The 27,796-nt window shown below is 32.5% G+C and overlaps 1 protein-coding gene and 1 non-coding gene across 2 annotated transcripts; one reads left to right on the top strand and one right to left on the bottom strand.

Moving 5' to 3' along the window:
• The first annotated feature begins 20,230 nt into the window (after positions 1–20,230).
• TRNAV-CAC (transfer RNA valine (anticodon CAC)) lies at positions 20,231–20,304 on the top strand. The gene has a single exon. It is a non-coding gene; the product is annotated as a tRNA-Val (tRNA).
• A 677-nt stretch (positions 20,305–20,981) lies between these two features.
• On the bottom strand, positions 20,982–24,930 carry LOC101257565 (voltage-dependent chloride channel 1, chloroplastic). The gene is made up of 4 exons (XM_004240056.5): positions 24,106–24,930; positions 22,625–22,792; positions 22,136–22,342; positions 20,982–21,351 (listed from the first exon to the last, which is right to left on the bottom strand). Exons 1-4 carry the CDS (start codon positions 24,790–24,792, stop codon positions 21,175–21,177), a joined length of 1,239 nt encoding a protein of 412 aa, XP_004240104.1. The 5' UTR covers positions 24,793–24,930; the 3' UTR covers positions 20,982–21,174.
• Positions 24,931–27,796: the final 2,866 nt, after the last annotated feature.

Genomic DNA, 27,796 nt, shown 5'->3' with positions numbered 1-27,796 from the left:
ATTTATTATTGGCGTTAGGCAAATTTTAGGTCGTGTCTTATATTATTATGTTGCATGTTATTAGACTTGTATATTATTTTTATTTTCTCCTTAATTTGAAAAAATAAATTTAGTTAGGATCCATATTTGTGGATTTCGAAGGGTGCGTAACACCTTCCCTTCGGAATCACTTGAACCCTTACCTAGAACTAATGGTTTCGTAGATCACTTTATGATTTCTTATTTTTTCATAAAATTAGGTGGCGATTCCTTTAAAATTCGTTTATTATTTAAATTTTTGCAAAATTGAATCAATTGATTATTTTTTGAGTCATTATTACGTTCTGCCTATTTGAATAGAGTAGCGATATAAACAATCCATTGTTTTTAATCTATATTTGAACTTGTATGTTAATTTGTCAACATTTCTAACATATAATTATATGAAAGTACATGTATAGCACTAACACATCACCAACATATTTGAATCAATTTATAAAGTTGTTTTGATTAACATCCTATGCCCTTTCTTCATCAAGTCTATAAGAGGTAAATTTGTTTATTTTTGAGCCATGAATGTTTAAACTTTCCAAGGATTTAGTCTTCGTATTATTAGAACAGATTGGTACTTGATTTGGATATTTCTTTTAATCCTACAAAGAATGAATGCGTCTCTTTGTATTTTACTATTTTCCTTTTTTTTTTTTTCATGTGACAACAAACTACTAGTAAGCCAAGTTGTCATTTCTTTTTGTTTAAAATTTCTGATTTTAGTTCAAATGTGAAGGCTATAATATCCTTAATAGGGATTTTCTTTGGATTACCTGTTAAGTTACAAGAATTCGAGCTATTTTAGTTTCGAATCTTCATGGAGAGAGCCAATCTCGTTTATGCCACTAATCTTGGCCTTACAGTCTGATTTCATGGAAAATGTTAATTTGTGTTGGCTCTTTTAACATTGCCTTTAGTTTAGCTCTAAATATTTGCTTCTTATATTCTTATGTTTAAACTCAATTTGAGTAATCATCATCTTTTAGTTGCATGATAAGCTTACTCTTGGGATTCATATCTTTGAGGAAATGAAAAACATGTCTATTTCTTCCCCTACTCTTTTATTGAAGTTGTTGGTGTTGATTTATTTTCATTATTTATCTGTTTAAGTCAGATGCAACTTTTATTGTTAGTGATTCTTTTTCAAATTCAACCTTTTTTTAGCTTTTGTTTAAAGTAAATCATCTTTGCTAATCTTTTATATTGTTAAGTCGAATTGTGATTAATAGAAAACTAGTTATGTGGTTAACTTAATGGACACTTGTTCGATCATTAGGAAAATATGAGGTGCATTATGTTAGAGAGTAATTTGTTGGACATCATCTAATTCCTATTTGTTATCTTTATTGATATTGAACATGTCTTTATGGTTTGTAGTTCATAGGTCTTATTAAATCACTTGCTAATTTTTTATTTATTTTTTTCATTTTCTTTGCATGATTTCTCCTGATTTGAGTCCGATTGGGACTCCCTTTAAGGAACTTTCCTCTTTTCAAATCAACCTCATTTGAGTCGAGAAAAGGAAGCTAGTATTATTGGACTCTTGAAGTCCACTGAAAAATGTGCAGCAGCAAACAGGGTCTGGAAGCCCATATTTTATTCTCTCATTTACATTTAACTTTTTTTTTTTTTTTTGATAAGGTGTGTTTATGATCTTACTAACTTTTTTTTTTGGTTTATGAACTAGATAAATCCTCACTAGAGTTATCAATGTTATTTCTTAAATCGTATTTTGTATTTCTTATCACTCGTTGACTCTTTTAAAATTAGATAGCTTAAGTTTATTAGAATAACTTAAGAATCTATTATGTTCTTAAATAGTTATTAAAAAGCTTTAAATACATGTTTACGAGTTTGAACTAACTATTTAGTTCAAATTTTTGAATAGGATAAAATTGTTAAGTTTCTTAAACCAAATTAGTTGTCTTTTAATTTAATTTAGAACTTTGTATGAATGACTTAAGGATTTTTAATATCCTTTCATAGTTGTTAAACAAAGTATTATAATCAGTGTTTATGTGTTGAATTATTTGTATGGTTCAAAATATGACGATAGATAAAAGTTTTAAGTTCTAGGAGTATTCTTCGGATCTTGCAATGTATCAAAAGATTTTTATCTAAGTTTCAAACAAGAGTTTAATAATTAACTCTTTTATACATATAAAATTAGCCAAACTTTTAAGTCCGTCGGTCAACCGTGTGTTAGCGGATCCTAAGATGCCTAAACCCTTCCTTAGAGAATTATTTGAACCCTTACTCAAATCTCTGGTTTTATTTTAATATTTTCTATGAAAAATTTCCTTTTAAAATGGTTTTCTTAACTTTCTTTAAAAAATTAAGTGGTGACTCTAAAATTACAAAAAAAAAAAAAAAAAAAATTCAAAAACTTTAACAAAAAATGGCTAAAGTTGCCAAATCGTCTTCAATACCTTTTAGTTTCGAAATCGGATCGTAACACCCCTATAAAAGTAGAAAATAACCCAGTTTATAAGAAATGTTATCATAGTTAATCTATCAATCTTCTTTTCCCATGTATTTTCCTCAAAATAATTATTAGAAATAATTTGAAGAGTAACATTTTATGTTCGGTTTAAATAAATTATATGTTCTCCTTCAATATCTACTACCTTCATTTGATGCCGAATTAATTTAATGTTTTTCCCAATTAACAGTTTCATTACATATAATGAGATTTAATTTATACCTTTTTATGTATATACCAGTAAACGTGAATAATATAAGCTTTAATTCTTCATTTTGAGAAATACAAAAGGGATCGGTTCAAGTAGTAAATACCCACCACCTCCAATATAAAACTAATCATACCTCACATTCCATCGTCAAATTTAAACAGTAGCAGTAGAAAGAAACTCACAAGTAAAAACACACAATCAAGCAAGAAATAAGTAAAAATAAGTGAAGGAAAAACCGCTCAAACTACATTGCCAATCCAAAAGATGTCTATTACAAAAACAATTAATTTGTAATGCAAGTCAAATGAAACAAAAGAAAATGAAACATGTTCAAGGAATTCTAATGGAAGGCCTGAAAATTCTACTTGACAACAACTAAGATGAGATCATCAACAACTAGTTCTTCAGCTCATGTATCGCAGCGAGGCTATTTGTGTACGGTATGAATCTTCTCTTGGAATTAAATTGTCCTGGAGTCATAATGGTCTCCACCTTTTGCCCACTCAGATAATAAAGATATATCCTTTCAGTTGTCCAGATCACCACAATGTCATCACCACTGTTTATACACGGTAATACATTACACAACAAGTTACCATTGTCAATAAATAAATCTCTCTTTAATGCTTGCCGAGACTTCTTGTGTCCAAGATTTACGCACACACTACGATTAAGGATCATGTCCATTCCTCCGTAGATATCTAACATAAAAACATCTCCGCAATCATTGTAAACAGTTATATAGGATAACTCATCATTTACCTGACTCAACGCACCATATCTCCCAGGTTGAATCGGCACACGTAGAACTGCTGCAACTTCATTTTTCACATCAAATGCTAGTATACCATTTGATGTTGTACTCCAGTATCCCATCCCCTTCATATATAATCCCCCACCAACAAAACTTGTATCTTCTAACTCAAGACACTCTGAAGAAGAGCGCCTCCACGAATTTGATTGAGACGAGTAAATCTCAAAGAATACAACTGGTTGATCAAGAAGAGGGACAACAGCGATAAGGTGAAAATAAGATTCAATATTACCCTCAGGATCAAACGCAAGAATGACAGCTGGATCAGATCCGTGATAATATTGATGAGGAGGGATACATTTCCAATCTTCGGTCAAAGGATTGCAAATGTAATAACTCTCCAACCCCTGGCAAAGGAGCAACCCACTGCTAGAACTGAGAATTTTAATCCTTTCAGGCAAGAAACCTAGGGAAGGATTGGGGACTCCATTAGCAGAATGATCCAAAGACAAGAAGTTGGGATCAGATTGGATATCCACATCCACAATCTGATGAAAGTAGCCTGAAAGTTTCTTGAATGAAGTGTTTTGCTGGTATGCAAATAACAGACAACCTATCTAATGATTCAATTCATTGGACACTGCTCGAAATTCATCAAGGACTTGCCAGGAAGGAAAGACAACACGTGTTTCATCACCACATCTTTTATCTTCATATCCTCTCTCCTGATGTAGTCTGCAGGTAATTTTGATACTTCATTCCATTCCTGCAAGACAAAAGAGGTATCGTAATTAGATGAAAGAGATATATACATATTAAATACAACTCAAACTCATATTAGTTGGTGTCAAAAATTTATCTCTACTTATCTCTATTTAGGTTAAGTACTTAGTTCACTTTCAAAGGTTCATTTGATTAGTGCATTCATCAACATCTCTCTAAAAAGGGAAAGCAATGGAAAGACAAACAAGAGAATAGTAGTATAAAAAATGGCAAGATCTAAAGAAGAAACTTCTCAAAAAAAAAATTAGGGGAGTTCATATTGCCTATATAATTACATTATGAAATAAAAAAATGATTTTGGATTAAGATGAATTAAAATGAAGCAAAATAAATAGTAATATTCTTCCATCCAAGTAATTTTTGGTTGTGTAACCTAGATATGTTTCACTATTGCAGAATTATCTATTAGAAGAAAAAACGACCATTCTAATAAAAGGTTATCAGAAACAGCCTCTCCATCCAATAAAAAAATGGGTGGGGGTGAGGTCTGCGCACATCCTACCTTCCCCAAATCCCATTTATGAGGATTCCACTTAGTGTGTTATTGTACTGAAATAAATAAGTTTCAGTATTGTTCTTCATGTAAAACGAATAAAAATACTCAAAAATAGAAGAGACAGAAAACGATACATTGTGTGTTCCATTGTCCTGTTGTTGAATAGCTGGAGAAAGTTCCTCAGCATCAGCCATGATATTATTCTCAAACTCATCAGAGCTAACAGTCATCATGTTGTCCTTCAATGATTCCATTTAATTTTTCTGCACAAAATGCTCGGTGTTAGTGATAATGAAAATTTTAAAGCATAAACTCCCTCAAAGTATACTTTATGAACAATCAAAAGAACGACAACCTAATCCACTTTAAGAATGTGTTTCAGTATGCGAGAAATTAGGATCTCATAAAAGGAGCAGATGAAGTAAACTCTAGACTCTGCTTCATAGATCACTAATCATTTGTATAAAAAAAGAAGAAAAAACATTTCACTATACTTAAAATCATAGATTTTAAAATGTTAATCTCCCAATCATTATTTAGCAGTTCATCTCCTTGGTAATTGTGATTCAAAGAAATCAAAATATCAATAGTCAAGAAATTTCACAATACTGAAAATCAAGAAACCATAGATTTAGAGAAATAAATCTTCCATAAAGAAGGAATTTTGAAACAAAGTGTTAAAAAGCAATAAGTCGTCCACACATTATTCATATCGTAAATCTGATAAAGATCCGATAGTTCATATATATAGTTCTTGGTCAATTGAAACGTGAAATTTTTACATACAACTAGTCCCACATAAGAATAATTCAAAAAATCAAAACACATTACAACAATTGAAACAGATGACGATCAAATGGAACAAATTAAGAATAAATCACAATTCCTGACATATACATTGGATAATCGTAGAAAGAAATTTAGAGTTCTTAATAAATACTGGTAATCGAAATTGTTTTAGAAGAATTAAGAAAAGAACTCACAATGCCCGAGATTTGAGTTGCTGTAAACAAAAAAGAAGGGAAAGGGGCTTGAAACCTTAGCGGTGACGAGAATCGTGTGGGGAGAGACTAGTGGAGACAGTTCACAATTGCAAAAATTTAGCGAAGAGTTTAGCTTGTACAAAGGAAATACTATTGCTTCTTTGGATATATATACAGAAGGAAACAAAGTTAAAGGGAGGAGAATTTCGACATTTCATTGCCTTACACAATCTCAAGTTAAAATCTTTTTAATAATTTTCATTCTAAATAAAGATGTCAAAATAGGCCAGTTCAATCTAATTCAACTTAAGTTATGCGGACCAAGGTATTTGATAGATTAGGGTGGGCCAGCCCTTTATGTTAAAAAATCTTAAATTGGTCGGCCCAGCCTAGCCTTAAAAGCGTGTCACGAGTTGGGGTGGACTAATCCTTGTTGACAGCCAATTCTGCCCTAACATTTTCAATTTTTTTTAACTTTTTACTTTTATTTAGTTAAAAGCTCAAAATGATTCTTTATAATTTTAAATAAGTTTATCGATAACTATCTTTATTTATCAAAACTTAGGATCTTTTATCAATTAATTTTAAAATTGCATCTTTACATTTCATTAGTTACGTTCATTATATATATTTTTCTAATATTCATTTTACTTGTTACATTTATTAATATTTATGTTAATATTTAGAGATTCTATTTATATAATTTTGGGAGACAATGCTAAGCCATCATTGAGCTCATTTCATGCTTTTCTATTGAAGTTTAGATTAAGTAAAAAAATTGGTAGAGCATGAATAATATTTTAGAAGGTAATTTTTCAGATTTTTAAAGAGAAAATGGTCAAAACCCCCCCTAATCTATATCCCAATTGTCAACAACACACTTTAACTTTATAGCAATACTATCACTCCCTAAGCTGTCTAATATTGAAATAATTACACCCTTGAAAAACCACAACCACATCTACATTGACCTATGAATTTCACGCGTGTGACACTTGGAGGTTTGATTAATTTATCATTTTTATTCAATTTTCTTATAATTCTTTTCCCCTTTTTCTATACTCACCCAATTTCTTCATATCCTAAAGCAACTTCTTCTTCCAATTCCTTCAAATTTCTAAGGTAACTTCACAATTACTTTAACACCAAAGTCTCTCAAAATTGGATCATGTGAAATGAGAGAGATGAGAGGAGGGAGGAGGCTACCCCTCAAAACAGCCAGCAGTTCAATGCCATACAATAGAGAAATCCATAGATTAAAACAACAGGATTTTGGATCAAATTTCTGTGCTGTTTTGTATAAGAACAGGTTGATAGTACACCCACCAATGTACAATAGGAAGATTAGGAATGGAGGGGAATTGCTGGTGTTTTGTGTTTCGCAGAGGCAGGGACAATGGTAGTGTTTTGCCGGTCAATCGAGTAACGGAGAAAGGAAAACCTAAAAACAATATAAAAAAAGTGAGGAGAGGGAAAGAGAGAGGACAAACTGATCTGATTCAAATCCCTTTTTAGGTGAAATAAATACATCTGATTTTATTTTTAATTTATTTGATTAGTTTATAAAAAAATCATGAAAATTTAAAATTTTGTGTGAAATCAAAAACTGTAAATTCGGTGAAGATGGTGATGATAATGATGGCTTAGAGATGGTGAATGATGGAGGAATTTGATTTTTGTTGTTATGGAGAATAAGGATTAAATAACTAAATATATTTATAAAAAGAAATGCAAAAAATAAAATTCTAATATTTGCCTTTTGTGCTCACTCTCTCAAAGAGATTGAAATACACTCTTTTTGCCAGCTAAGCATTTAGGGAGGTAATTATTCCAGGTTTAGACAGTTGAGGAGGGTAATAGTACTCCCATAAAATTAAAGTGAGTAGGTGGGAATTCGGCTATAGGTTAGGGAGGATTTTGATCATTTTGGCATTTTTAAAGGTTAGAAGGACTTCTTTGAGTGTCCATATTTTCCGGTGAAAGATTTGCCGGAATCCAGCAAACCATAACCCAAAACCCTCTCCTTCTCCGACAAATAACCCAAACCTTCATTATTTCTAACAATGAACATCATCCATTCACAAAACCCCATTTTTTTGTCTCCTGACTGATACGCTCAAATTTACTTTTCGAAACGAAGTAAAAGCGGTGGCATCAAGTAAAGAACCCAACAGTGAGGTTGGGATCGTTCCACGAGTAAAATGGTTCAGACTTAACTTTATTCTATTATTACTTCTATTTAGTCAATTATTTCCCAAAAATAAATAACTAAAGGGGGGTTTTGATTAATGAAAGCAATTAGCTAAATTAAAGTAAACAGGTGACAGGTTCAAGTATTGAATTTTAATCAAGTAATGAGAGTAACTAGGGCGTAAGTTTTCCCCAAAGGCTCCTAAGTCGGTAATTCTAGCTATAAGTATTCACCCCAAAAACGAGGTTATTCGGATTATTTATAAGAAACAAAACCTAATAAAAGAGGGAAATCTATTTAAGGAAATATCTGCCCAAAACTCGTTTGAGTCAACGACCCTCGTGACAGACCAATGTGGACACGACGGACCATCGTGGTCTTTCGTCGCTCCATACTTAGCTCTTTTTCTGCTGCTTTTCTTCATCAACTCTCTGTTAACCTCGACGGACAGGTGTGACGGACCGTTGCAAGCACGAAGGCCCGTCGAGGGGCTTTGTTCCAAGATACTTAGAATATTTTGAAGTTGGTTACTACTCTCTGTTAGCATTGACGAATGTGCAGGACGGACCATCGTGAGCTTTCGCAGTCCCACACTTGGTAAGAATTCCCAAACTTCCTTCAGCAGCCATTATCTTCTCACGACGGTTGACCTCTACAGACCGTCACAGTCACGACAGACCGTCGTGGGGTCTGTAGGTGGTCATTTCTGCAATTTCAGCTCAAAATCTCCGCGTTCTCCTTAGACAGATTTCCTGAAAATAAATAGAAAACTACACCAAAAATCAATACAAAAAGGCTTTAGACACACACTAAACTTAAGGAAAATGCATTTAAAATACCGTGAAACCACAGTACATCAACACCCTCAACTTAAATTCGTTGTTTGTCCTCAAGCGACGCACTATGACTCACTACAAAATCTTTGTACAAGAGTATCTGTATTTTAGTTTTTGCAATCATTTGGATATCAATCCTGATTATTCTCATCATGTTCATGCATGCTATCACTATTAAGCTTGAATTATGTGGATCAGACCATGACACACACTCACCACAAACTAACACCTATCCTCTTCGATCTCTCACCTAGGTGCTAATTTTTCTGGTATTGCAACTGGTGTTCTCACTTCAAAATAACATCCTCATTTTTCACATAATGATTACAGTTTGAGTATAAGGATTACTTTTCAACACTCTCTCCCCGAACAACTTCACAACTCATTTATACATATTGCCGTAGGCTTGCCCTTATTTTCACTGCTATAAGTTCTCCATAACAACTCTTAGGATCATGATAGGAATTTCTTAGCTTGTAACGTAGGCTCAGAGTCAAGTAGGGTATTTTTAGGTATATTTTAGTGACTTATTTCCCTCCTTGACATATAGGCTAAGGGTCCTACCTTTTTATCGTTTTATTTTGCCCTATTTCTCAATTTTCTTTCACCTTGCTATTCTCCTTTTCTTCTCTTTGTGTGTAAGTAACTCTTCTCTTTTCTTGTGTTTATTTTTTATTTACTCTTGAGTTATTGTTCTTTTGTTCTTTCTTCCTCTTTATTCTTTCAACCCCACTTTCCAGAGTATTCCTCATAACAGCCACCCTAAACTCATGACTTTGCCATGAGTTAAGGTTCACAATACCCAAGATTGGGTCAGGGCCACGACAAGGTTGTTTTTTGCATTAGACACCCTTAACTTATGCTTTTGGCATAAGCTGAGGTGCACATGTCCAAGTAGGGACCAGGGCCAACACATTGTTCCCAGAAATGATTAGATGGGCTGAATAAGAAAGATCTATTTTAAGCTCAAACTATTTGATTCAATAAGGGATTACTTTATTTGTTTTTTCTGTTATATTAGGCTAAAGATTGATTATTTCGAACAAGGGCCTATGATCCTTTCCTAATTGTCTATTACAACTTACTTTTAGCAGGATTAACCAGACAAGTTCTAGCTCAGTACCAATGGCGGAATATTCAAATTTTCCTCACTCTCACTTGATATCTCATTAATCTACCAGATTATCAGACACCTAGTTCGAATCTTAGATTTAGGGTCATGCCGTAGTGTATCTCTATGTCATGCTTAGAGCCACACATTTATTAGTTACTATGCCTAGTCATGCATTATTTTCATTACATCAGGATATCATTTCTGTTTTAGCCATCATGCTTCAGAGTTATACTATGTACACAAGGTATAGACATGTCGGTTCAACAATAAAAATAATCACTCTCTTTGGGGAAAAGAACACAGGCAAGAAAACCCAACAGAAGATCGTGAGTTGGGATACAAAGACTTCCCTAGGACTTACTTTCCATTTACCCCACCCCCAACAAAAAGATATGCAATTGTCCACAATGCATAAAAAATTCTAAAATAATATAGTGGTAGGTGAAGCAAACCTGAGACGCAAAGCGCCGACGATCAACAAACTGGTGGGTTCGATGTCCCATTTACGGGTTTTGACGCGACGAGTCCCCATTGACGGTCCGTTGCAGGCTCGACGGTCCATTGTAGGGTCCATTATGCGTGCCCTAACTTAAATTTTTTTGAAAAACATACCTGGGCACGACGGATGCTTGCGACGGTCCGTCGATGGGTCCGTTAAAAGGTGATGTGATTTCTGCAAATCTAATACCCATTAAGCTATTCTATTGTATTTTTTGGACATTTTTTTGGGACACGAATCCTAAGCTATGCTCTAGCCAACACTTCTAGCGAAAAGAAAACAAATATTTAGCCGGGACATTTAAGGAAATAAAAGCAAAGAAACATGCAACTATAACTAGAAAATCACGAAAAACCTATAGTTGGCTAGAGGATACATATTGGGTTGCCTCCAACCAGCGCTTGATTTAACATCGCAGCACGACATAGGACACTTGATTAGTCAGACTTCATCAAGATGATATGCCTCGATCACTTCATTCGTCGTTTTAGCGTGCCCAGATAGATTTTGATTCGTTGTCCATTCACCTTAAATCGCACACCCAAGTAAAAAACTGCATGCCCAAGAAAGCTTCTCACACCTTTTACAGAGATAGGTGTTGGAAGTCTCTCTATTACCTTGACTTTAGCTCGATCAACCTCTATACCCTTCTCTGAAATGTGATGACCCAATACAATACGTTCTTTCACCATGAAGTGACATTTTTCTCAATTTAGTACTAGATTGCAGTCTTCACACCTCTTAAGAACCTCAGATGAATGACTCAAACACCACTCAGAGGAGTCACCAACCATAGAAAAATCATCCATAAACACCTCAATAGTGTTTTCCATCATATCGGAGAATATCGACATCATACATCTCTGAAATGTGGCGGGTGCATTGAACAACCCAAATAACATTCTCTTGAATGAAAAGGTCCCATATGGACAAGGAAATGTGGTTTTCTCTTAATCTTCTGATGCAATAGAAATCTGATTATACCCTGAATAACCATCAAGATAACAGTACCACCCCTTTCTGGCAAGTCTATCCAACATCTGATCCATGGAGGGCATAGGAAAATGGTCTTTTTTGGTCCATGCATTTAATTTCAAGTAATCCATACACACCCTCCAACAAGTCATCGGTCTCATTGGAACAAGCTCATTTTTCTCATTGGGGACCACAGTCATTCCCCCTTTCTTAGGTACACACTGAACAGGGCATACCCAATTACTATCAGCGATTGGATATATCAGTCCAGCACCCAGCCACTTAATAATTTTCTTCTTCACTACCTCTTGCATTGATGCTCAATACTTGGCTTATGATCGGGCATGAGTTAGATTTTATGAGAACAAATACAGGGAGGCATCCCAATAATATCCGCAATAGTCCACCCAATAGATCTTTTGAACCTTTTTAGCACTTTCACCAAACTCTCAACTTGATGCACATTCAAATCTGATGCAATAATAACCAGCAAAGTGTCATCTTTTCCCAAGAATACATACCTCAGATGAGGTGGTAGAGGCTTAAGTTTTAATTTTGGAGCCTCCTCAATAGACGGTTTTGCGAGTGGAGATTCGCGATGTTGCATATCTAACTCAGATTTCTTTGGTTAAAAACGAATATTACCTCGATCAAGTGCCGCGACGAATGACCCATACTCTTCAATGCCATCACTATCAAAATTCATGATCACTGCCGCCAATGCTTCTACACCCAGACACTCTTCAATTTGTACCTCAGATGACTCTTCAACTCTGTAGGATATAGCAGATACCGATTGTAGCTCACCACTCTGCCTCATGGACCTACAAATGTTGAAGGTCACTTCTTTATTGTTCAACCGAAATTTCATCTGTCCCTTTTCCATATCAAGCAAGGCTCTACCCGTAGCAAGGAATGACCTCCCGAGAACAATATGCACCTCAAAATCAACCTCACAATAAGGAATCACAAAATAAGCTAGAAATATGAACGAATCCACTTTTACTAGCACATCGTGGAGTATACCAATGGGACTTTTTATCGTTCAATCGACCATCAGTAGCCGCATCACAGTGGGATTTGGGTCACCCAAACCCAAATTCTTGTAAAACAAGAGGGGCATGAGATTTATGTTTGCCCCAAGATCACATAATGCTTTCGCAAAATGTAATAACCCGATTGTACAAGGAATAGTAAAAACACCTGGATCTTCTTCTTTTGCACTAGAGATCTTGTAAAAATAGCACTACAGTGTTGCATTCTATCATCATCCTCAAAAGTGACTGATATTTTTTTCATAACCAAATCTTTCATGAACTTGGCATAACCGGGCATTTGTTCAAGAGCTTCTACCAAAGAGATATTGATAGAAAGTTGTTTTAACATCGTTATAAAACACTGATATTTACCATCCTCGATCTTTTTTACTAACCTTTGTGGGAAAGGAGGTGGTGGTCTAGGCATGGAGGTCACCTTTTGGGGCATCTCAACATCTTTTACCGTTTTATCTTTTAACTAACCACTAACCTCCACCACCGTATCATCATCTCTTATTACCTTTACTACACCAGACGGCATATATGAGTCAATGGTTTGTGTGTGTGTGTGTATATATATATATATATATATATATATATATATATATATATATATACATACATACATACATACATACATACATACATACATACATACATATATATACATGTATGTATGTATATATATATTAACTAACTAAGCATAAATATGGATTCTTTCTTTTTACAATATTTGTAGGTCTAACATTTAGAAATGTACATTTATTTATTTAAAAAAAATCGTGTTTGGCCTTACTTTTTATATGCTATATATAATTAAAAATAAATAAAAAATAGTTGTCTATTTAATTTTTTTATGGACAACTTTCACATATAGCAAATACAAAATTCATATTTGTATACTATAACAAAGTTTGCATAATTCTCTATACATATACAATTAAAGTGAATTGTATAAAATGAATTATATAAAACGAGAAAGAGAGAAATTATATACAATTTGATTTGTATAAAACGAGAAAGAGAGAAATTATATACAATTTGATTTGTATAAAACGAGAAAGCAAGAAAGGCAGAACTGAATTGTATAAAACGAGAAAGAGATAAATTATATACAATTTGAATTTGTATAAAATGAAAAAGAGAGAAAGGCAAAAAGAGACTTGTGCAGGGAATATACAATTGATCGAATTGTATAAAACGAGAAAGAGATAAATTATATACAATTTGAATTTGTATAAAACTAGAAAGGCAAAAGAGAACTGGGCATAAAAATGTTTGTATTGTATAATTATAAGTGTATAGGATGAAGATATATGTATTTGTATGCATTTATACAATTTTTTCTCGCTTTATACAATTAGTAACACAATTTATACTATTCTATTGAATAAAACGAGAAAGACAAACGACAGGAATAAGCGAATGAGAGAGGGAGAGTGGCGAGCGAGAATATGAGGGAGAGAGGGACTAACAAACAGTTTGCTATGGAACACAAATAAATCAAAGAATAGCTACTATATTTATTTTATATTATTAGTTTGTTATTCTATACAATTATCCCTTCTTTTAATGTATGATTTATGACATTTTATTTTTAATCAAAGTAAAATATATGTATCATACATATAGCTTGATTCGAACAACACTAATTACTAACAATTATATAATTTTATTTCAATTAAATAAAATTCATAGTAATAGATCAAACATGTAAAAACACATAAAGTAAAATAAGAAAAAAAAAATTATTATAATATACACAAATAAATAAGTTAACTGATTTGTATCATTGTTTTTGAAAGTATACATAAAAAAGTGCATAGTAAATTTTATAGACTGATTTTAATTTTAAAATTCGCGCTATGCATGAGATCGTTTATTAGTTTATATAATAGGAATGGTAATATTATAAAATTGTATTTGCAAAAAATTAAAAATACACATGTATTGTTGTGGATCCGCTCTTTTGCAAATGCTAATCTCTTAAATTTTGAGTTTCGAAGTAGTGAATCCTAAAATATAGGTAACTGATTAAAATATAATTTTTTTATAAATAAATAAATAAATAAATAAATATACATGTATTGGTAGTTAACTATTTTAAATTAGTGGGATCAGTTTAATTTTGTTTCGAAAACTACATAATCCCACTAGTTTAGATTATAATTACTAAGATTATTGATAGTTTCAAATATTACTTCTTCTATCATATTTTGTGCTTAGAATACATGTATCCGTCGAATTTTAAAATTGGATACATTTTTATTTATTTATATTAATCGATTATAACATTTTTTCTTAATTAGAGAAGTTATTGAGGATTTTCAAAATAGATGGATAATTAATTTTGAAAATAAAATATTACAAAAACCTCATTTTAGTAAAATAGTTTTTTTTTTAATATAGAAAATAATATTTTGAACATTCTTATCGTAGCAAGGTAATATGATTTATCTATTAAGAATTTAACATTAAAATACATCATTAATGTGACTATTCTTTGCACTCAAAAACTTTGAGAATCTAAAATAATACAATGTAAAATAGCTTATATAGAGTAGTAATATAATGTTTATGAAAATATTTTATTTTATAATGGGCGTTTGTTATTGTTATCGATCAAATAATTAATACTTTTTTACTTTTTAGAACGTGCTAAATGTTATATCATGCAGTACTTATCAATTAAAAAATATTGATTAATTTATGAAAGTAAAAGACATATATTAAGTTAATAATAATAAAGGAAATCATAACGGTAAGTATGTAATTAACATTAATTAAATATGAAAAAACTTTTATGAGTAGTTGTGATGTAGTTGAATTAAGGTAAGTGTCTTATTTATGAGTCTAAATGGTGTTAAGAGTGTGTACGGTTTTGATGTCATTCACATGTATTCAGACACATTAAGAGGCTTATAAGGAAATAAAACAATCAAACTTAATGGACAGAATCTGAATAATTAAGATTCAGTACTAAAAAACAAACACAGAATGAGACGAATATGATTGATTAACATTCAGGCCCCATTAAGTGCAAACAAATGAGGCCTTAGACACCTTAATTTAGTCATGTACCTATTGAACACCTTATTTGTTAAAAGATAATTCATATTAAACACAAAATGTTGACATGATAAAAAAATGGTGTATTTTACCTTCCTTTAAGCGCGTAAAGCAATTTTCAAATTATATTTTTCTTTTTCTTTTCGATTTATAAACCTTACCAATAAATAATATTAATAATTAATTTCAAAAATGAAGGAAGTCTTCTCCCATCTTCTGGTGAAGCTCCATTATTCCTGTTGAAAACAATATTCTACTGAGTTTTTCGATAAATGATTACTAGAGAAGAAAAGATGAAGAAAATGGGTGGAAGGTTTTAATGCCATTAAATGAAAGGTGAATGAGGGGTTAGCGTAATAAACATCAATGATATATTATTGGTTCGTAAAGATTAATTTCTATTTCTTATATCGTGAAATTCGTCAATATCGCCCGTGAAAGGGATAAAATTCAAGAAAGAGGTGTAGGGCTATGAAGCGATAGTTAACCGTGCTTTAATGTGTGAAAATTCAGTGGAAAGGAAAGCAAACTCCGACAAAAAAGAAGAAGATTGTGGAGGAGGAGGAGGAGAAAGAGGGGAGAGGTGATGGTAATTTAATGACCACTGAGATACAGTGAAAAGGGACATCATTTTCCTGGAAAAGAAGAAGAAGAAGAAAAAGACGAAGAAGAAGAAAGGTGAGATTGGTGGGGAAAGGGGTGGGTTAATTTAATAACGTTTTTGTATTTTATTAAAATGACTTTTGAATTATTTAAATAGAGTTTTTTAAAAATAATTCAATCACCACATGCCGCAATTGCACTGGTCCATTTTCTATGATTATGCATTTGAAGTGCACACATATTTATTTTTTTATTGATTATCATTTTGTGTCAAATATATATAAATTTATTAAAATTTAAGTGTTCAATAAGTTAAAGGGTAGATTGAGTGTCTACATGAAATATGTTGATAATTTTAATTGAGGGGCCGTATATGACTTAAGCCTTAATTAAATCTCTTGATATAAGGCGAAAATCAAGGATTATGTTTATGTTTAATTAATTTCATTTTATCATATATGGAAAAGGGCTTAAAATATCCTTCAACTATGCGAATTGGAACAAAAACACCCTTCTTCTACCTTTCGGGCTTAAAATGCCCTTGATGTCAACCTTTTGGCTCTATTTTGCCTTTTTTTTAACAACCTAAATAATTATATCAATAAGCAAATTCATTTATGACGTGTCACTATCCTATTGGTTACCCTAATAATTAATTAAGCTAATTAGAAAACCAAACCCACCCAAAAGCCCCATCCATAACCCAAATCTTTTAACCCATTATTATCCACACCTTTTAACCCAATATCCAACCCCAAAACTTTCAAACCAAAAAGAATTTACGCTCATCATCTTCAAATCTCCTCTCTTCTTCCTCAATCGAAGCTCACCGGAACTCAATCATTCTTTTAGAAGTTCTCCTTGTCAATTAGTTAAAGAGTTTAACTTGTATACATCGTCAGTTTGATGGATTATATTATACACCATCAATGTAATTTAATATGTCCCAATAGATAACTTGTCTTACTTGTCAGATTATTAATTACAGAAAAGAGCAGTAAAATTAAGAGAATACATTTCTGAGAAGCCATTTTGGTTGATTAAATGTTCAGTACAAATGTCTTGTTCAACAATGTCTTTTCATTTACGAAGATCACGAGTACTTAATACATCAAAATAGTTTCAGAGTACTGTCAAACGATAAGAAAAAGACGCCTTATGGAAACGTATAAGCATTATCACAAGTCCCATAGTATTCAAGTTTTCTCACTGGCATCTATACTTGATTTTGCATCATCCGAAGTGCTTCAGCCATCATTATTGCTCAATTCTGAGTTTGTCTTTCCATAGGAATTGACGAGGAGAACTTCTAATAAAATGATTGAGTTTCGGTGAGCTTCGATTGAGGAAGAAGAGAGGAGATTTGAAGATGATGAGTGTAAATTCATTTTGGTTTAAAAGTTTTGGGGCTGGATGATGAGTTAAAAGGATTGGGTAATAATGGGTTAAAAGATTTGGGTTATAGGAGGGGCTTTTGGGTGGGTTTGGTTTTCTTTAATTAGCTTAATCATTTATTAGGGTAACCAATAGGATGGTGACACGTCATAAATGAATTTGCTAATTGATATTATTATTTAGATTGTTAAAAATAAGCGCAAAATAGATCCTAAAGGTTGACATCTAGGGCATTTTAGGCTCGAAAGGAAGAAGAAGGGTATTTTTATTTAATTCGCATAGTTGAGGGTATTTTAGGACCTTTTCCGTATTATATATTATTAATAAAAGACAAAAAATGTGTATATCTTAGTCATGTTATTTGTTTATTTTCATTTTATTACTCTTAAAATGATAAATTCAATAATTTGATATATCTATTATCAATATATAATGTATCCAACCAATTAAACGCGTAGATACTTGAGTATCATACAAATATATTCATATGTATCATCAAAAACAACTAGTATTAATTTCATGTATCTACTTGTATGATTTAATATAAATTTTATGTATCTATTTATGTGATCTAATATTATTTCATGAATCTTTTATATTGTATAATTTGATGTATCATGTATAAATTTCATACATTATATGCAAAAACATGTATCTCAGATAAATATGAAAATGTCACTATACAATCCATCAGACCGTGCGGGCTCCTACTCTAACACCTGAGTAGGAGAACTTTCGATTTCCAACGACTTAAAACTATGCGAAAAATTAAAGAAAACTGTTATAAATAATTTTCCAAAAGATTAATATAAATAAAGATATTATACCACCCGAGTTGAAACTTGTAAAGTAATTAACACCCCAAGGATCTATTTTAAAAATACACAAGTGATTATAAGATTACAAGGTAAAACAAATAACAAGGACACATCTCCCACCATGCGGAAGGAAATATAGAAGTTCCTGGAGATTTTCTTCGTGTTCGCCTAATGAAACATCACCGACCCTGTATCTAGACTATGCCTAAAAGGCATAGCAAGAGTAGTATCAGTACAAAACCCCACGTACTAGTATGCATCATCGGTCAACTTGACTCCCACTATATAATGTATGAAATCAACTACTGAGAAATATGTAAGTAAACTGTTCATTTCTCCACCTTTAGCATTGCCGAATATCTCCAATCGCACTATTATCCTTACCACTAACCATCGTCTCAGTCGCACTACTTACTATGTTCTTGATCATAGCTTAGTCATTCTAACTCATATAATAGTCCCCAATATGACTACCAACATTTCGATTAACCATTCACAACATACCCCTACTTTTTCCACGTCACAACTCAACCTTTGACCACAAGGTACACTACGTCAAGGCTCCCTAACAATTAAACACAAAACCCTTTCCGAAGATAGGATCTACCTAGGTATTCACATCACGTACACTACCCTCACTTCTAGACTATTAAGGATACAGACAACCCTCTTCCTAATCAATAGCAAATCCTCGACCCTTGGTCTCCATTTAAAGCATTATATTTCCATTTGGGCTCCACTCTTCCGGAATCATTTAATAAATGAGACACATACCCATTTTACTCAACATAATGAAGTAATCATATATATGTTACCATAACACCTATCAATTCAAGAAGAATGTGTTATTTCATAATCCCAACAATACACATACATCACAAGTCAATGGTTCTTTCACGGAATCCATACTCAAATAGTTGCATCGGATCGTGGAATCCGATCCAATGTATGTATGCATATCGGTACGTGGCATTCGATCTCATGAATGTTAGCATGTCAGTATGGCATTGGATCCCATGTATGTTAACATGCCGGTATGCGATACTCAATCAAATGTATGCATGTATACCGGTATGTGACATTCGATCTAATGTATGCAATCATATTCACAATCACATCCATAATGAACATATTTATAATCACACAATCAATCAATAATTAGGTTCATGACATGCAATTATACAACTTTTCTTTCCCCTTAGGCTTGATTCGAACATCTCAATTTTACACATGTGTCCACATATCAACGACATCAACATGATTATATCACGCAATAAGAATTTACGATCATCACCTAAACCTAATTGTCACGACCCAGACCGTCGTGAGTGACACCCACACTAACCATCCGACAGAAGAACCATTACTATAACCCAACTAAACAATTTTTTATGAAATCTAAGGCATTTAAAGATATGGAAGCAGACTTAAATGATAAGAAAAATACTGAGTTCCCATAAACCCCAAAGGTTTAAACAAATAACTAATCAAACTAATATGGAAGAACCCGTAGAACCTGAAAGTCATTTTACCAAAACTCTACTAACGACAAGTCTAAGAACAAAGGGTACAACCCGATATATATATATATATATATATATATATATTAATGTATGCATTAGCATGTCTAAAGACATAATTGTGATCAAACCTTTACCACATTATTTCCACCATATTTGTGGAGGTATTTTTGTAAATGATTTTTTTTTTGTTGAAATAATGCAATACATGTTATTTTTAATATATCAAATTAAGTACTACATAAAATAAATTCAGTATAATTTATGTAAACATTACTTATAAATTATATTTAATATTATTGTTATACACTATATCAAACGAGCTCAATTTTGTGTAACAATATTATAAAATGATTCTTGCTGCAAAAATGTGAACTCTTTCCTATGTCATTTATTTTGTTATAATATGTATGTAAGAAAATAGTGTTAATTATGTCTGGGTGGTGTAGTCGGTTATCACGCTAGTCTCACACACTAGAGGTCCCCGGTTCGAACCCGGGCTCAGACACTTTAATTTTTATTTTTTAATAATTAATTTTGGTATTTTACTTCAGTACATTTTGATTCTTTTAATAATTATTTTAGTGTTTTTCTTTAGGATTAAATTACTCTTAGTGTAGTAAATGATATGGAGATTCGTCATATTTTTTGGATATATTTATCTTAGTCGTCCAAAAACTAGAGCATATATACCCTTTATACTAACGGACATGCACGTATTATAATCTTATTAACCGACCCGACATTTATTAAATATCAGATCGACGGATAAGGTTGTGTTACGTGTCCTTATTTAGTCTTTCGTTAGAATAAATGACATATATGACCTAGGTTTTGGACGACAGGGCACCAATGTCCCAAAAGTATGACGAAGAGTATGTATATTTGTCCTTTTTCCCTAGTTCTTATTTCAAGAAAGCATTTTCAAGTAAGAAGACAGTCTCAAAAAGTCATTTTAATCGAGAACAAAGTCTATTAGTTGAGTGACCATATGAGAAAGTCACGGGAGTCGCGATTACTACACTATCTGAGCAAATTGTTTCATCAATCATGTCTCTTCTACTATATCTCCAAGAGTTTCATCCTTCTCATGAGATTGTACACACATTGTACATTTGAGAGCACATTCTGTAAGACAAAATTATACAGTAACTGAATTTAGAAGCTGAACTCAACGCGTTATACTTTTCTAGAACGAATACTTTCCACCAGAACTATATATTTACATATATGGTAATAGAAATATGTCTTCCCTTTGTTTTCCCAGACATTGAAACAACATTCATATATGGGACATTCCCTCTTTATGTACAGTTGCTGAAGTCATGATAGAGAAGACTTCAGTCTTTCGTTTTTAAGACGTAATTTCTAGTCAATCCTATGATGTTGGCCAACCATTTGGAGAGTGTTCACTAAAACTTCTTTTTCTTTTGCTGTTTACTATTTCTTGAATCTGCTTTTCGTTTGCCATTGCTTCGTGGATGTTGTCGTGAACACGCTGACATAGCTCATCGAGTGCAAGCATTGGAAATGGCTCCTCGATAAGGACACCAACCTGCAAAAATGAATGAACATCCTCTTTTTGTCAAATATGAATCCGTTAAAAAAAAGAATGCATCTTCCCTATTATGGCAACTTTGCACATGGTATGTTTAAGACCGCAAGATTAAACAGTTACATTCTACGTATTTTTAACTCTATGACCACAAGATTAAAAAGTTCCTTTACTTTCTTAAACTCTGTGCCAAATAAAAAACAAAGAAATTGAAACGGAGGGATTAGTCATCGTCTACACTCCTCATCCAGAAAGCTAAATAACCAAGCTGAGATCTCCGTAACACCAATGCTCTAATAAAACAAGAACCATTTCATTGTGTTTCTCTCTACTCTTATTTTTGTTATTATTTGTGCCTTTGTTTTTTCCTCTCTACTCTTATTTTTGTTATTATTTGTGCCTTTGTTACAGTATTATGAAGCTTGGAGCCTCAGACCATTCATCAGACAACAACAACAACATACCTAGTATAATCGCACAAGTGGCGTCTGGGAAGGTAGGATGTACGCATACATATCAAATACTTTGTGTAGATTCAAGATGATGTTAGGTGGAGAACCCCATCTATTGAAACTTAAGGAAAACTATAGTATGTTCGTTTTTTCTTTTCTTCCTGAACTATATATTGCTAGTATGACAGGCCAAGTCTAACATTTTATAAACCCTTGCTTTACACAAATTGATCTCTACTACATGAAGTAATTAAATCACAAAATATTTGTTCTTCTGGTTAGAGCATAGACCGAAAGCTTGGCAAAATGAGGAGAAGAAAATAAACTCTGACCTCTTCGATGCAGAATAAGGAAGCCGCACTTATGAAAGTAGCTGGAACCACAATCCAGTGGCAATCATCCCAAAGTATTATAGGAAGAGTTAGATGCCAAAGGACTAAGAACCTTGACGTCAATCGAGTGTACGAAAGGGGAATAGGTATGCCCAAGAGTTGTTCACATACACCAATACCTTCATGGAAACAAGAAATCTTTGACTCCTGCACTTTTTAAAACCAGAAGTCATCGGAGACTGCTCACAAGGTTTAAAACTTAAAAGCATCCAGCAAATGATGAAATCAACGTGCTTAACATAAAGGAACTTAAAAGATCAGTTGATTACCAAAATACAGAAACCACCAGAAAGAGATTTCTGAGGATTGTTATTTACATTGAACTTCTAATATGCTCAAAGGAAAAGTTTGAAACAGAAACAAAAGATGCAGCCGCGAGGAGACTTTTATTACATTTAAAAGTAGTATAACTATTTGAAGAATAATTACCAGCTGACTCAGTATTGTCCCCTCCAAGTTTAACGACTGAAGGCTCTGAGCGATGAATCCAATTATACAACGAGGGCGATGCTTAGAACTGAGAACTACTGCTAGATCATCAGCCTCAAGTAAGTTTTTGAGATCACTTGCTATATCCGAGTCATATACTATGTGGCACTGCATAGAAGTACTGAAATCTTAGTGGTTAACACTATGCAAGAGGCAAGGAGTGCAAGAGGCAAGGAGCTTTATCCCTTTGCTCATCATAGAAAGTGCATTTTGCTTTTCAGTGATTCGTGCATGTACAATACGACTTATTAGTGAACCAGTATGCGAACTGCAAAGAGATCGACGTACCTCATGTTCTATGTTTAAAATGTAAAATAAGGATTTAAAGCTTCTACGATTTTAAGGTCATTTCAGTTGAACCTCAACAACAATACTGGAATAGAAGGCCTATTTCTGGAGGGAGGTGACAGGTATCTCATGGAATTAGTTAAGGTGTGCGCAAGCTAGCCCGACACCACGGTTATTCCAAAAAAAAAATAAAAAAAATATACATGGACATTGAAATTTTGAAAATAACTGAAAAGCCACTCACTGGATTAATTTGTAACTCATGGCTAAATTTCATGTGTAATTTCCAGAGACATTCTAGAAATTTACTGCATTTTTAGTCTCAACTACCTGATCATTGCATTAGCCTGCAGCTAGCAGATTATTCCTTACTTTGCCTTGTAAGTAGAGATTTATAGATGTTTTTGTTATCTCATCCTTTTTCCCTATATCATGACAGAACTAGTAGCAGAAATCTTGCACTTGGCATTGGCTCATTTCATGCTACGATGCTGTCTCCCTATCTCTTGGTTGAAGCAACATATCAATAACGATGACTTATGATCTCCTATACAGAGTGCAGGCAGGGGGACGATGCAGCTTGTTGGTACCAGGTTTATATGAACCTGTATTTCTAGTGTGGAGTACAAATTTATGTGTAAACACTCAATAAAATTGCAATAAATAGTATACATGAACCATAACTTATAAAATATAATGGATTCAATATTAAAAGGGTGAATCCCAAGATCTTAAATCCTAGATCTGCCTCTGAGTGCAGGGACCAATTGTAACCCCGTAGCAAGACTTATTGACCATAATCTAAAGAAGTAAACACACGAAGAAGCTAAGGAGAATTCATTATCTACTATATATACCATGTATAAGTTTATGTTGAAGGGGTTCATCAACGGACCCCCTTAGTCAAACCTGGCTTCACCCTGATCTTAGGCCACAAAAAAATGTAGGTACAAATACAAGACTATAGTGAGGGAGGATCTTAATAGCTCAGTTGGTTGGCTACCTACATTTTTATGTCGTTGGTAACGGTTCGATCCTCACCTTGTAATCCCCTCTCTTGTTTCCCTTTCCCCTACTTCTATTTCATTTTTAAAAAAAAAACTATAATGAGCCAAATTGATCAACATATATACCTTTAAGGCAACTGGAAATGCCATGATATACTGCAAAAGTGCCTCTTTGAGCACATCATCCCTCTTATCAACACAAGCAATGACCTGCCTAGCAAAATCATTAGTTCCAGCAATGACTTTAGTCCAAGCCTTCTTCCCTGCTTCGAACCTCGAGTAAGACGCCTCCGTCCTAAACACCAATAGAAGTGCCAGAGCTGGAGCTGTCAACTGATAAGGCTGTGGACTAGCTCTCAAGATAGGGAAAAACTCAGGCAACCAATGAAATGAAACTGCTGAATTATAACTAGCAATCACAAATGCAAATGAAGTAAAAGCTATTACAGGAGGTATCAACGACAAAACAACTCGCGAATTGAAGCTCGAAAACAAATGCCTAACATGCCTTAATGAACTTCTGTGTTGCACCCAAGTCTCATGCTTGTATAAAGATCTCTTTTTTCTCATACCCCCTTCTTGAATTTTGTCAGCCCAATCCGGTACTACGCGTAAAATCTTGACAAGGGTAGAAATTAGATTTGAATTCTGTGGGGTTCTTGAAGGTTGAGAGGAACAAAGAACTCTAAAATTGAGCTTCTTATAGACTGGTGGTTGTTGTTGTGATTTTGAAGGATTCTTGAGGGTAAAATGGGAAGAAAAAGATGCATTTGTTGGAGATTGAATGGTGAAGAGGGTTCTTGGATTTGTCATTGATGAGAATTAGGGTTAGGGTTTGGAGGAAGGTGACAACATGGGAGACAGATGTTTGAAACAAGTGAAGTGAAGAGTGCAAAAATCATAGTGGATTAGGTGGTTGGAACAGTTAATTTGTGAATCTCCTTTTTTTACACTTGAAATAAAAATAAATAAATAAAAAGACAATGCTAATGTCACAACAAGGTGAGTCAAGGTGGTCATTGACTCATGATTAGTCAACTTAAAGACCATATTAAAGTAAATATTACTCTCTCCGTTTAAAAACAAAATAAAATAATTTGACTTTGACAGAAAATTAAGTAAATGAAACAAACTATTGAACTTAATGTTGAACACTTATAAATAATTGTTGATTGTATGAATGGAAATGATGAAGCAATATTGTCATGGTATATTTTTTTTCTCCATCTTATTTATCCTACTTATTCTGTTTTACAAAAATTAATCTAGTTTGACTTGACATGGAGTTTAAGAAAATAAAGAAGACTTTTGATCATGTGGTCCTAAATTAAAGTTATGTCAAATGTAGAAAATTAATCTTTAATCTTGTGGCCTTAAACATGCCACATGAAAAGTTGATACCAAAAAAAGAAAAAAATCATTCTTTTTAAAACAGACTAAAAAATAAAGGAGCTCGTTTTTTTAAGACGGAGGGAGTACTTAGTATTAGAATTATCATGTTATCTTGAATAATTAGATATTTAATTGTGAAGACAACCAAATATTATTGTGTGTAGAAATGAAATAGGTGTAAATGAAGAAACATGAATATCGTAGATTCATATACATAGTTGATTTTGACATCAAAGAATGTTAATTAAGAGAAAACGCTATGGATTGTATAAGTCAGGATCAATTATGTATGAATTGGTGGTATTCATGTTGCTACACCTGCACCTATTCATTTAGATACTCAACAATATCGAGTTCTCTTCACTTCAAATATGTAATTATTGAAGATATAATTACAAGGCTAATACTAAAGACAACTGACATGGTGGATAAACGAAACACGTTATGACAATGCTTCATCGTTTCAATCCATGCCATCAACAACTAATTATGAGTGTTCAACATTAGCTTCAATAGTATAAAACAAGTTGAAGTTGCATCTCTCAAAATTATTGTAAAACAATGTATAGATATACAAAAGTAGCCACCTAGTTTAAGCAAAAGCATCAATACAGAAAGAGTAAATAATTATTTCTCAATGAAAACGTTCGACAACACAAGATTTGAGGAAAATAGTTATAGTTGAGTAATAATTTCCTCCTAAATGAACAAAAAATATATAATTTGAAAATAATTTCTAAAACTTGAATAACCATTTTTGGGAATTAACTAGAGAAAGAAGAGTGAGGGGTAGAAAAGGCAAATGTCAACAAAATCATCTTTATCACGATCCAAAATTACTTATATTGAGATGACACAATAACTTAAGAAATTTATATGTTCTTCTGTAGTTATTAAAAATTTAAAATTTAGAATCGAATCAATTATTTAGTTTAAGGTCCGAACATGGGACAAAACATTCAAGTTAAAGTCTACTTGAACATAGTCATTCACATTTTCATAACTAAAGAACTATATGGATTTTAACGAACTTCAAAAATAATGATAATTTATTTTATACATAGATTTTATTTCATAGTTTACTAAAATTTAAATAGACTGATATCACATTTAAAAATTGTTCAAGGGCCTAACACCTTTTTTTAAAAAAATTATTTGAATACTTAGACTACTTTGATTTTAAATACCAAATTTCTAAATACCTTTAAAATAATTTCTTAAATTTTAAAATTACGTAGAGACTCTACTTTTATAATAAATAAGCCATATTAAAAAAAATCATTATAATATTTGACAGAGTCCCAGTAATGATGAAAGTGTGTGAAATGGAGAAAGATGAGAGTTTCCCTACATGGATTATCAAGAGCGTGGAGGAAATCTCTCATACTTAACACCTTTCTTTGATATGTTTTGTTATAGCGGACCGATTGCATCTATGCATTTGGGAAGACAAGTCTCAGTTTCTTCACTGACGAAGGAATCTTAGAAAGTATTTGTGTTACATCTTGAGAAAAAACCTTTACTTCATTGTTCTTGAAGAAACGAAGTAGAGATTCTCTCTCAAGAAGTAACATAAATTTTTTTAAGCCTCCTTCGCCTTAAAGAAACCGAGGCTCATCTTTCCAAATATATAGATGCAACGGTTCCTTAATAACCAAGCATACCAAAGAAAGGTGTTTAGTATACATGTTTTCCTCCTTTGTCTTTCGATAATCTAAGTATAGAAGCTCCCACCTTTTCCTATTTTACCATAGAATTTTCAACACTTTCATCCATTTCAAGGACCGTGTCGAATATTATAATAAAAAAATTCATAGTTTGACCTATTATTTTGAAAATAAGTCATTTTAATAACCCCTATATAAAATCAGTACATTAATATATTATGGCTAACTTTAATATATTATTATTAATATTAGACTACCAAGCACTATTTGAGTTTCATTCAGAGTAATAATATTTTGTCTAAAAATAAATGTGAATAATAAAAATTTCATTGTCACTCACTTAAAATTTTACAAACATAAGAACATATAAAAAAATAAATCCATAGAAGCTATTAATTATCAAACTAATTATTCAATTACTCATAAAAATGAAATGAACACATTATATGTTTCAAATATAGAAGCTAAAATCAAATACAACTTATTCAAACATCAATCCTTCAACACACACTTATTATACAACTATAAATAATGATGTTATTATTAATCTTACATGAGAATATATGTACATAAAACAAATTTTGTTTGTAATAATAGTATTAGATGTAATATATATATCACAATAGAATAAAATGCGACGGCTAATTCGAATAAATTGGGCTTCAAAACGAATATTTATTTTTTGCTTAAAGGTGCATATCGGATAGATATTCATCCTTTAAACAAAATGTTATTAGAAAAATAGTATTATTTTTCCT

The sequence above is a fragment of the Solanum lycopersicum genome, chromosome 5 (genome assembly GCF_036512215.1).
Source record: "Solanum lycopersicum chromosome 5, SLM_r2.1".
In the NCBI taxonomy this organism is placed as follows: Eukaryota; Viridiplantae; Streptophyta; class Magnoliopsida; order Solanales; family Solanaceae; genus Solanum; species Solanum lycopersicum.
The sequence above is the reverse complement of the archived record's forward strand: the minus strand, read 5'-3'. Positions and strand labels throughout refer to the sequence as shown.

What these genes read in the sequence shown, in the direction of transcription:
- LOC101257565 (XM_004240056.5), bottom strand. Translation starts at nt 24,792, where the DNA reads ATGACAAATCCAAGAACCCTCTTCACCATTCAATCTCCAACAAATGCA. An exon ending in CATTTCCAGTTGCCTTAAAG is followed by an intron (nt 22,793 to 24,105) that starts GTATATATGTTG and finishes ACTTCTATGCAG; the next exon opens with TGCCACATAGTATATGACTC. An exon ending in CCTTATTCTGCATCGAAGAG is followed by an intron (nt 21,352 to 22,135) that starts GTCAGAGTTTAT and finishes TCATTTTTGCAG; the next exon opens with GTTGGTGTCCTTATCGAGGA.